The sequence below is a fragment of the Hirundo rustica genome, chromosome 1 (genome assembly GCF_015227805.2).
Source record: "Hirundo rustica isolate bHirRus1 chromosome 1, bHirRus1.pri.v3, whole genome shotgun sequence".
NCBI lineage: Eukaryota > Metazoa > Chordata > Aves > Passeriformes > Hirundinidae > Hirundo > Hirundo rustica.
The window spans coordinates 3,580,825-3,593,105 of record NC_053450.1 but is presented as its reverse complement, the minus strand read 5'-3'; the positions used below and the strand labels follow the sequence as shown (position 1 = coordinate 3,593,105).

Sequence of the window (12,281 nt, the reverse complement as noted above, 5' to 3'; positions counted from 1 at the left end):
AACATCGGTGGGCAGAGACCAGGCTGACTTGTCAAGTTTTGAGTATCTTAAAGGACAGAGTTTCCATAACACCTCTTACAATCTGTTCCACTCCCATGGTAAAACAAACTCGCCTTCTACTCAACTGGAGTTTCCTGTGCTCCAGCTTCTGCCCTGTTTTGGTGCACCTACCACAAGTCTGGCTCCATCTGCTCCAAAGGTTCCCCTTAGCCAGTTGGAGAAGCTGGAGGAGCACCCTTTCCCCTCCTCCTCCTCCCCCTCCTAAGGCTCAACACACCTGATTCCCTTCACCTCTCCTAGTGTGCCACGTGCTCCTTCCCCCTGTACCCTGTCCCAGGGCTTGCAAAAGGGTCGTGTTCCCTTCTGGAAGTGCTCTTTGAAATGGGAGAAAAGGAGACTTGGAGAGGGGACACCCTGCACCAGGGGAAATAGGATTTCCACAAATAGTTGCAATATCTGTGCAGAGTTTTTATGTATTTTAATCACACATATAGTCAGAGCAATTTAATAAAAAAAAAAAAAGGGAGTTCAGCCTTTTCTTTTTAGGACCCAACTATAGAAAAACTTGGGGCTGTCTTCAAGTTTTCAGACAGTCTGGGTCTTATAAAGAAGTTTAACTTCTGGCTTTCTGTTAGGAACCGTTAGGGAACGATAGGAGAGAGGCTGGCAGTGTTTTCTGTGAGATAAGGAAAACCCAAAGCTGCCACTCCTAGTCCCTTGATATTTTGGGTACAGAGGAATCTATATGGAACCTGTAAGTCTGTCTGCTGCTCATGAAGGACATATTAGAGCATGAAAACCAGAAGCTCTTCAATCAAGCTATAAAATTCTTGATCAGATAATGCACAACAAAAAACTGTTACAGACTTATCTATTAATCTCCAAGAATTCAACAAACCACAAAGATAGCAGAGGAGATGATGTAATCAGATTTTCAGTTATCATTTTTGACAAAACCCCTCTATAAAGGTTCTTCTGGTCTCTCAGGGAGTATCTACCACACTTCCTAACCACAGCACATGGCACATGCCAAGGTGGACTACAAGAAAAAGGGCTGGTTTAATGCTGATGAGCAAAAATGAACAAGTTGCCCTCATATTTGATCATATTTTAGGTCCCTTGCATGACTACTGAGATGTTTGATACTATCTGCCAGATTGCTTCCAATTTCTTAGTGCTGTAGTATGCAAATAAATACCTTAACAGAGAGTGAAAATGTTAGATAAACAGCAATGCCTTCATAATTGTAATCTCATTATGTTCAGTAGACTACTCCAAACATCATTTTATTAAATAATTATCACTTCCTGTGGAAGAATCCAAGCAAGATTAACTCTCAAGACTTTTACCTACTGAAAGATGTCCCTGCCATGGCAGGCAGGTTGGACAGGATGGTATGTAAAGGTCCTACACAATCCAGCCCATTCTATGATGATTTTGTCTGGAATAAAGAGTCAGTTACAGATCTGCAGCTCCCTTGGTTACCCTGATGCCTTTCTGACCTCTGTAAGATGCAGACACCATCTCTTCACTGTGCCAGGAGTGATGAGATCCACTGAGACCAGAATCACTCCCAGACACCAACGGTGTGAGCTGCAGTCACAGATCAAAGGGAGAAGTGAGACATCAATCCAGCTTGCTTTTAAGTCAGGACCTCATTTCAAAGAATATGTAAGAACAAAAGAACTGAAGAGGAAGAGATCAAGGCTCCAGCAGAAAGCAGCAGAAAAGAAACTAAGAATGGTTCTTTCCAGCCCACAAGCTACTTCTGGACAACGTCAACTAGCAAAGGACACCAAATGTTAGTACTTTGCTTTCCTCCCACATTCTCCTTGCAGCCTTGACCTTCAAAGTCAGCCTCCAAATTTTTGAATACCAACAAGCTATTTCTCACCACCTACAAGTGGGGTGAGCAGTGGCAGAGCACCACCAGAGCACCCAAAATACAAAACTTCCATCCTCACTGCTCACAAACCAGGTGCCTTAACCGATCCCCGCACGTGGAATTTTACCAAGTCCTACCACAACCCTTCTGAAGGGCCGCGGAGAAATGCTTTTAATTACAAGCTGAAGTTTGAATTAAGTCATCCAAATAGCGAGCCTCATCCAAACAATGGAGGGATGCTTATGGCTTACCCACAAGTCAGCAGCCCAGTTTGAAGTTAAATGTGAATTCAAAGTACAAAATAACTCCATCTTCAGACAAACCTCTACTCAATGAAGGGGGAAATGGAGAACATTCTTAGTGCTATTTATCACATTTGACCATCATGATTCATTCCCTTTTCCATGCCTTAGAAAATGATGTTGAACTAATTCCAGATGTCTTTCCTAACAATTTGTAATACAGAATATAATGGCATTTTCTGCATTCATAAAGAGCAATGCCTCCATTCAATACAATCTCTGTTCTTTGCCATTTCAAAAGACCCAAAGTGAATAAACAGATCTTTTAAGAAGGAACAAAAAAAAACCCCCAACCCACCTACTAGCACCTATTGTTCCCTTCAGGCTGCTTCTCCTCTAAGGAAGGTAAAACCAGAAATTCCATATTCACCATCCCACATTATGCTTCCCTTACCCCTTGTTTGCATTTAGCTTAGAGAGAAACATGGCTCCCCTTCCTTCTGTACTACCTGACACTTGGAACTGCACAAACATGTAGGAAACAGCCTAACCCACCCTCCACTGTGTTTACTTGTTTTCTTTTTGAGTCACTAAAGGCTGGTAATGCATGACTTCTTCATACATCAGGAGTGACCCTCCCAAAAAATTTAACACACAGGCTGAAGTTTCCATCGCTACATGGTGTGAACATGAGACAGATAAGCAATTCCATTCAGTCCCCAGGAGCCACAGTAAATCCAGCTGCTGCCAGGTGCAGAGCTGAGCTCAGCGAGGGGTACACGGCCCCAGCCCCATCATCAGGTCCTTCAACACCTTCTGCACACACCAGCTGCCATCACACAACACCATGAGAACCGTACAGCTCACCCTGACACTCCATTACCTCCACATCTCAGGCTTTCAGAGATTTTTTTTTTTTTTTCTTCCTCAGAAATAATAAGAACTGGTCTCTGAATTACAGCCCATGAGCAGATGCTGGATAGATTAAATCCCCATAACCAGTCGGAGTTCTCAGCAGTGTTGCTCGCTCCCCCAACACTTTTCCCTTCCCCTACCATCACACCCCATGCCTCTCCTGCATTTTTAGAGCCATCAGTGCCCACATGCACACCAGCTCCACTGAATTAACGAGTTCTAATGGCTTGGGCTCTATTCCATGGCCACTGGCATGGTTTTCCATGGTTTTCCTCACCAGCTGGGAAGTGGTGCCACAGAGGCCCCAGATCCACATTCCCTGTGGGATTCACATTGTGCACAACTTAATGAAACACAGAAGTGATTTGTTCTCAGCTAACTAAAGAAAGAAGCTAGGATGGTTCTGCTTTGAGTTGTACCTTTGCAAGCACATTTCATACTCACACAGACTTCGGCTGGCAGTGTTTTTGTGCAAAATCTAAAAATAAAAGTAAGTTGTCTTCATTCCTAAAAACTTTTTTAATATACTCAACTGCAGAGCTGTAAGAAGTAGTCATGTCTTTCTTGAAAAAAAAAAAAAAAAATTTTCCCATATCCATGCTAGATTAATCTACAAACACATGAACATCCCCGTGGTTCAGTTTCAGAATAGAAAAATTCCCAGTTAAGAGCTGAGGTTATGCCTTATTTTATCATTTCAGATAGTGAAAGCAGCTGTAGCAGCATCTTCAGCATGCAGTACTATCTCCTGCGGTTTCCAGAGATATGGCTGTGGTTTTCAGCATCATTGCAAAGGGGGCAATATGCAGGTTCCTAATAGTGGAATAACTGAGATATTACAGAGTGTAGGCTGGCAGCAGAAGTCCCCTATCAGAATTTTTTTCCATTACACCTCAGGGTTTTTCCCTCCACCTGCTTCTTGTAAGCAACCGATGTACTCATGTAACTTGATACAAACTAAAACTCAGCTATGAAAGGTTAAAAAAGTCACATAAAAGTTTGCTCCAGAGAGGCCTCCCTAAAACTCGACATTAATGGGAATTTGCAAGTCAAACAGATAGGAAAAAATCACCACTACTGTATTCTTACCACATAACAAGACCCAGACAACAAAGTTTCATTTCCTTTACCTGGCGGGAAGTTTCCTCCTTCTGAAAGAAGCTCTGATTTTTTAAACAACACACCCTTATGCAAATATTCTGAATCCCTATGAGTTATTCCTAAGAACTCCCTCATATAATGCTGAAGCCCTTCCCAAAATGAAATGCACTGGTTCACCAAGAAATTAATTTTTCTGCATTGTCACTTCTACATGAACCTGGATTTCTTCTCTATTTTATTTTTGTTTTGCTTGTGGTTTGGAGGGTTGGTGGGTTTTGGGTTTTCTTTTTAAACCTGTGTCTCTAAGTAGACTTCACAACAGAAATATGTAAGTCAGCAGAGCTGAAGTTGACAGGTAGTATTAATTGTGAAACCTTAGGTTTCACTGGTAGTTAAAAACCTCAGACAAGAGAAACCCCCTGCTCTCCCAAAGCCTTGTCCTCCATGAGGATTTCAGAGATGATGGAGGAGTATGACGGGACAAGAGGGTACGACCAACAGAGAAATTGATAAAAACAGCCCACAAAAACCAGCAGAAAGGGAGCATTCAGTGCAAACCACAAGCTGTATGAAAGAACAATGAAATAAGTTCATTATCAAAGTCAAGAACACAGCAACATTTAGACAGGAATTCACTCTCGGTATGAACAGATGCCTGTCCTTTAATAGCAAACACTTGCTAAACAAGTTCCAGAATGTATATAACAAGGCCCCAGTAATAATTATGTTTTAAAGCTTTATTCATCTACATGACAGGTTTAACTTCAAACAATTTTTTGATTGATCTAGCTGAGCCAGTGAAACCTCCACTCTTGGGAATTCTTCTAAAATTGGCTTATTTAAAATAAATCTAAATTAGCACATCCACACACATGCTTCCTACTACTAAATGAAAATTTAAATTTCATTATTTTCTCACATTAATAAGCTCTTGCGTACATTTCGTGACTAAACTAGGAACATTAAAAAAGCATTGCTGAGACAAAAAGTTGCAATACTCCGACCTCTGACATGAGCAGCTCAAACAGAACCACCCACAGTGTCCAACACTGCCAAGGCGGCTTCTCAGTGGCCACAGAAGTTACTTTTTTTCCCTAGACTATATACAAAATTACAAATTTCCCTTGATACACATAAGTTTCAGAAGTGTATTTTCAAGCTTTCAGATAACATGCTGAGATTAGTTTATTAAAAAAAAAAAAAAAAAAAAAAAAAAAAAAAAAAAAAAAACCACACCAAACTTCAGTGTGCTAGAAGAGCTTTTGGGAAAAACTGTAGAGCCCAAAGCTGCAGATGTGGAGCCCACAACTGGAGTTGTTCTGCATCACTGAAAATTTAAGTATTTTAATACTTGTCCCAAAGACAGAGACTTGCATGACTGCAGTTATTAATGTTGGGACCTGGTCCCCAACAACTTCACTGCAGGTGGCAATAAACTCCCATACAACAAGACAGAACACAACCGAGCAGCACTACAAAAAATAGAACAGGACAAACAAGTTACAATAGGAGAGAACAAATTACTCTCACCACACCTGTGATTAAGAAAATAAATAAATCCCTTTCACAACCCAAATAGTAACAAAATTTGGTAGCACTGTGGACAGCTCAATGAGTACCCAATTCAAAAGAAAAACCTCAAAGCAAGCTTTGGACTGACTTGACTGTGCCAGGATCCACAGTACTTTCCCATCTAAATCAATGGCTTGCTTCCACCTTGGCTGTGTACAGTTTTGTTAAGTCATACAGTAAAAAAAAAAACAAAAAAACTTTCCTTCCTAGAAAGCCTGGGCACCAGGTACCACGTGGCTTCACAGCTGCAGCACAGCAGGATATTCAGGAGAAGTAATTTTGCTTAATATGAAATGCAAAGACAGAATACAGAAACAGATTAAATAATGCAGACACAAAGACTTTTTATTTGAAAGCACCAAATATTGTTCTGAAAGAGAACAATAAAAGCAAACCAATTAAAATAGAGGGGTTAAAACGAATTGTACTAATCTGTGGTGATCACTAAACAGACTGAAAGATACCACTGGTTAAAAAAGTCCTGAATACGTAAAAATACAGGCATCACCTCAGTCTCAAGGATTTAAAAAAGAACTCCACTTCCTGAACATTACTAGAAAGGCTCTTCAAAGCACAACTTCTTAGAAATGGCTACCAAAGGGACTCACAAATTACAGCTCTGGTGTAAAACATGCGACACTACATAAAGTCATTCTACCTGGGGTTGATATCATCCAGGTCTGTCTTTTCCCAATTTCTGCAGTATAAAATGTATAATGAAAATTTTAAGTTCAAATTTGTCTATTACAATATATGTGGGGAAACAACAACAAAAAATAAAAATCCCTTTGCACTAAGTTCAAAGAGCTGTGCTTCCCTAGTCAATAGGATAAGAGATATCTTACATTCTAGTGGGCTGCTTTGTGAATATATCAGAAACGATGCAAGATACTAAAACAAATTAATTGGACAATGCATGGAACAGATCCCTACCCACAGCCACTACAGTTAAAACTACGTCATATTTTCCACCAGCTTTTTTTTTCCCCCTCTAGTTCATAACTTACCAAAAATAAGATACTGGAGCCTGACTTTTCTTCATTTAGAGATTTAGCAATAATTTCTGGTAGGCTGAGTATTAGAAACTTCATCACTAAAAATAGGACCAAGTATTTCGCTTAAACATGAAGTAAAGGAAGCAAAAGACCAAAATTTTGACAGGCCTTACAAGTTCTGTGAAGCTGTCATCAGGACAGGCTTAGCCAACACGAACAGGACTTTCATCAGGCATGTAAAGTTCCTAATCTATGTTTGCAAAGCCAATTTAGCAGAAGTTTACTGTGTTTGTCAGCTTATCTCTGCAATTTCTGGAAGGCCAGAAGTACTCAGAAGAGCTGATTTCTGAAATGGAAAAATCTCTCCCTCCTATTCCATTCTAAGGGGTACAAGAACATCAGATGATCATCTAAGGCATTTTATATCACTGAGTTAAAGCGTTTATATGCCTTTTCCATCCTTCTGCGAAAGAGGCAACTGGTGGTGATAGCAGTGAAGGAAGGGCTACAAACTGTGAAAAAAGTAACTTTCCTGGAAGTCAGGAAGGTTTGGGTGTTCCCCTGCACTGCTTCTGCACATTCCAATGCACCACTAAGTACATACAAGCACATAACAATTCTGCAAAAGTGAAAAACTTCAAGCTGAAGTAAAAGTAAGTGTACAAAACCCCATGTAACCACAGAGTTAGCAAGAGAATCACTGCTGAAAAAGATGTTTCACTTTTCAATAGCAAATAGCATAGTTCAGTTCACGAAGGAAAGGAGGAAGTTTGGTGACACATCGAATACCACCAATTCTCTTTCCATTAAACCACCTCATCTTTTAAGCCACCTGAAGACAACACAGTTATCTGAGGCAAAATAATGATTTTTTTTTTTTTCTTTCCTTCAGAAAATATTTTGGTCGTGACAACAATAAATTTGAAAAACTCATGCTGTGTTTTGTAGGCTGTAACTTTGTCAAATGCAATTTCAATTATCACAAAAACTAAGAGGCTAAGGCTGTATAGGGAGTTTTCATTCCCTCCTCTTTGTGTGGCAGCTTACAAGGAGCTTCAGCATTAATTTATGGTCTAAAATTAAGCCAGAGAAACTGGGTGACTCTGTGGTACCAGCAGCAGATTAAGACCAGGTCCACATCCACCCCCAAGATAAGAGAAAAAGCTTTTTTATGAGAGGAGCAGATCTTTAGCAGAAGTTATAAGGGAGCTCTTGTTGCCACTGAAACACAAGCCAAGAGGACGCTGGTACGATATTGCCATTTCTACTACCCCAGTTAAGGCATGAGCACACCCTTCCCTGCACCACATTTTAAGACTGAAGACTACCAAAGAGAATCAACATCCAAAATCCTTAAGAAAATACATGAAAGGTAAAAACAAGTACCTGCACTGAAAACCAAAACAGACTTAAAAGTTTCAACAGTCTATTCACAATTTAAAGGGTAACTTAAAACTAAATGACAAGAAAACAGTTCCACTAATTTAGTAAAATTGGTTTTTTGTGCTAGGGAAAAAAAAGTTGGTATTTCACATGCAAAGCTATAATCAACTTCATAATCTTTTTCAGACAACTGCTGCTTCAATGATAAAATAGATCCTTCAGCATCAGGCAAAACCAAATGTCCTTTCAAAGAAAAAAAGAGAAATCTGTGGTGTGCAAAGTTAAGAATTAATAAATACATTAAGACCTAGAAGTACAAGTTCCAGAAGCTTATGCAGCTTCTAATCAAGTCTTTTAACTCAATGACACTAGTTTTATTATGCCACTTTGACTTTTTTCTGTCCTTCTAAAAAAAGGTACACCAAAAAGTAGCAGTATCAAGCTTTTTCTTTAAAAAAGAATTCCCTCTCAGATTTTCAGATTTGTTATTCTTTACATTTTCTTGAAGCTAAAAAAAAAAAAAAAAAAAAAGGTAGGGACACAATGCCACAGCAAATTCAACAGCAAGTCAAGAATTCAGACAGTATTTGGTAAAAAGCAAAAAGGGACCATTCATTTCCTATTTGTGGAAACAGCGGTTTCACGACAACCCCTTCGTGTATAAAAACCCATCTTACTCCTGACCTCACAGCATGTTTGAACAAACTTTCCACATTCAGCAACAAGGTTTTGAAATCAGTCAGATATGGCCTCCCAACTTGTAAACTCCTAAACAGTAGGAGTTGTATACTCCTGAACAGGATCAAGCCACCTTGATACTGTTTCCAGAGAAAGAATTAAGACCGAAATAGCAAAGCCCGTGGGAAATTGAGGGGTTCCTCTGGCAAGAGGCCAGGACCAGGGACACCCTTAGACCGGCAGAGTCCAGTTTGGGAAGGGGAGCTGGGAGAGCAAAGCAGCTCCTGCGCATCAGCGGCAGCGGGATCCGCACACAGCGGAGGTGAATGGAGCCTTTCCTTGGTGTCGAGGATGTGCTGACAGACCTGGAGAGGCTGCAGCTCTCCTGTGTTCACAGCAGCTCTGCCTCACTGAGGGGTTGTAAACCACACTTCTGCTCTCTCCTCTGAGCAGCATTTCACACACAGCGGTTTTGTAGTTTTCAGATTAACATGTGGCAGGGGACTTCACAGTCCCTGCTTCCAGGCTGGTTCACAGAGCAGCCACACTCTAATAAAAATCTCCAAGATGCCCTGCCTTATGTGTGGAGTGGAGCAGGAAGCTGTCTGGGCTGGCAGAAGCCACGGTGCTGCAGAGGCTGTCTGTGGATGATTTCACAGGAAGGAAACAGAGCCTCACTCATCAGGTGGAGAACAACTCACAGCTCCTACCCCGGCACAGACAGAGCCACGCTGGGGAAAAGGGCTGAGCCACACTGATAAACTCGGAAGTAAACAAGACACAAGATGAGCTTAGCTGGAGGCAACAGAACAGCAGGAGCCCAGGACACACACCAGTGACAACACACAGCCACCTAGAACTTGGTGAAAGTACCAGTGTCAGGAGCCCGAGGTTAAGAGGTTGTTGTTCCAGGAAGGAGAAGACATTCTTTCACACCGAACATGGGTCCCTGATGGCAAACAGCATCCACCAGCTGGGAGATCAATCCAAGTGAAAGGGAAAGTGGTGGGATCAGAGAGAGTAAATAAAGATAAAGAGACTCCCACACATGAAACTACTCTCAGCCCATATGCTGGTAATATCTTTAATTATCTGTCTCCTTAAGCACAATTTTGAACAAGATCTGTCATCAGGAGGTGAACACAGCAACAGCTCGATGTGAGCCACCATGAGCACCTGTAAACTCAAAGTGTACCTGTGCCTGAGCAAGAGAACCCGACACCAGAAACCACCAAAGGATTGCAGCTCTAGTAATACACAGTTATTGGTACTGAAATGTGCAAATGATGTTACACAGGAAAGCAAGATTTTGATCATCAGCCTGGACACACAGAGCTGTAGGGACCTGTCTGCCTACTGTCCTAGCAAGAGCCCGGTGAGAAAGTAAAAACAGAAGAGCTGTACTTCAAGAGGAATATAATCATCCTGATTGTCTTTCTTGATTATTGCCCCTTCAAGAGAACAAAGTCAGACGGAAAAAAAAAAAAAAAAAAAAAGAAAGAAAAAAAAAGCCAGCACCTAACTGTGGATCCCAAGATATGAGTGCTCTTACAGAGGCATCCGTAGGAGGAGCAGTAAAAGGCATCTCAGTTACAAGTCCTGTATAACCCTACACCAGTCTTTGCTAGATTATCCCCCTAAGGAAAGGAATTTTACGCAAAACCGTTGAGAACAGTAGCAAAAAATAAAGTTCCATTTATTTTGAAACTTTTCTAGAAGAAAACTAGGTGCCAGTCACCCAAACAGTGTTGTTTCTACATAAGAATTCTCACCACAGAAACAGCCTAACACTAAAAAGGCAAAAAACATTGTCTCATATATGAACTGCACAAACTCGCACAGTAGTAACCTGGTTTTCCCCAAAGTGATATTAAACATCCCTAAGTGAGTTGCTAAGCCTTCTTTGCACGTCTGCCTTTCCTTCGCTCCCAGATTTGCTCACACGATAGAGCGAGCCTGAGGACACCTAACGCTGCCCCTCACGTCTCCCAGCGCTCCCGACATGCGGACGCTTCACCCGCACCTCCACAGCACAACTACCGCAGCGCGGCCGCTGACGAACACGCGGCCAGCCGGGAATCCCAGGATGGAGCCGGGAGGGAGGAAATGGAGACCCCCCGGTCCGCAGCGGGAGCCGTGCCGGCCTCAGGGCTCGGTAGAGGGAGGGGGGAGCGGGGCAGGGAAGGCGACCCTCCCCTCAGAGGGGCCTCCGGACACGCGGCCCTGCCCGAGGTGGCGGCGGCGCCCTGACCCTCCTTCCTCCCCTGGCCAGCGCGGCCGCCGCTCCAGCCAGGCCCGAGCCGGGGGGGGCGAGGGGCTCCCGAGGCTCCCCACCGGACACGGACCGGGAAAGCCGCTCCAGGGGGAGCGGAGAAGGGAAAAACAAACCCGGGCGAAAGCTCACCGGGTCCGGCGGAGGGGGCTCCCGGGTACATGTCTCCGTGTGCGGCGGCGGAGGCGGTGGCGGCGGTTCCAGGGGAGGGCACGGGGGAGGGAGCAAGCCCGAGCCCCGGCTATGCTGTCGGGGAAGGGGAGGAGGAAGAGGAGGGGAGGGGGGAGGAAAAGAAAAAAGGGAGAGGAGGGACAAAAAAAGGGAGGGGAAAAAAAAAAGAAAAAAGAAAGGAAAAAAAAAAAAAAAAAAAAAAAAAGAAAGAGGGAGGAGGAGGGCCGGGAATCCAGGTTACTCGTCGGCACTGAGGAGCGGGGAGGGGAGGAGGAGGAGCCGCGGGGTCACGGGGAAGGGGCGCTCCGCCCTCCGGCCCGGGCGGGCGGGAAGCGGCCGCGGCTGCAGGACAAGGTTCAGCCGCGCTGCCGTGCCGAGGGGCCCCGCTCCTGCCTGCAGCCCCCGCCTGAGCTCTGAGCGCGGAGTCACAGAATCAGTCCGTTTGGAAAAGCCCTCAGAGACCACCGAGTGCAGCCTATGACCGGACATCATCACGTCAACCCAACCAGAGCACAGAGTGCCATGTCCAGTCTTTCCTTAAACATCTTCAGGGATGGTGACTCCACCACCACCCTAGGCAACCCATTCCAATGTTTAATCACCCTTGCTGTGAGGAAACTCCCCTAATGCCCAGCCTAAACCTCCCCTGGCGCAGTTTAAGACTAAGTCCTGTCATCCTGTGGCTTTCAGCGAGACCTTGGGAAGTGACCGTGTGCCTCTAGCGTTCTCTCCACTACCTCTCCCTGTTACATGTCTGAAAGGTATGCTGTAATTATATCAGCATTACACACACTGCTGGATCCTGAATTAAATTTGGATTTGTTTGTTTATATTCTGTTATTCCTCCTGTTGCTGTGAAAACCTCAGCTCAATTACCTCATGGATTCCCACATCCACTTTTAGTCATATCTATGAAACCCAGCTGTGGTGGGGTTGCCTTATTGTCCTTGTCAACCAGATAATGTCTGGTACTGTACACTGTAGTAAAGTTCACTACAACCAGATAATGTCTGGTACTGTACACTTGTAAAGTTTACTACAACCACATAATGTCTGGTTGTACTTAT

The 12,281-nt window shown here is 43.3% G+C and overlaps 1 protein-coding gene across 1 annotated transcript in view; it reads right to left on the bottom strand.

Annotated features, from left to right (window-relative positions):
- The window catches only part of AGO2 (argonaute RISC catalytic component 2), a 45,871-nt gene extending 34,575 nt beyond the window's left edge, over positions 1 to 11,296 (bottom strand). The window contains exon 1 of the mRNA XM_040057664.2: positions 11,176 to 11,296. Within this exon, the coding sequence (XP_039913598.1) occupies positions 11,176 to 11,206 (31 nt within the window). The 5' untranslated portion in view covers positions 11,207 to 11,296. The remainder of the gene's footprint in view (positions 1 to 11,175) is intronic.
- Positions 11,297 to 12,281: the final 985 nt, after the last annotated feature.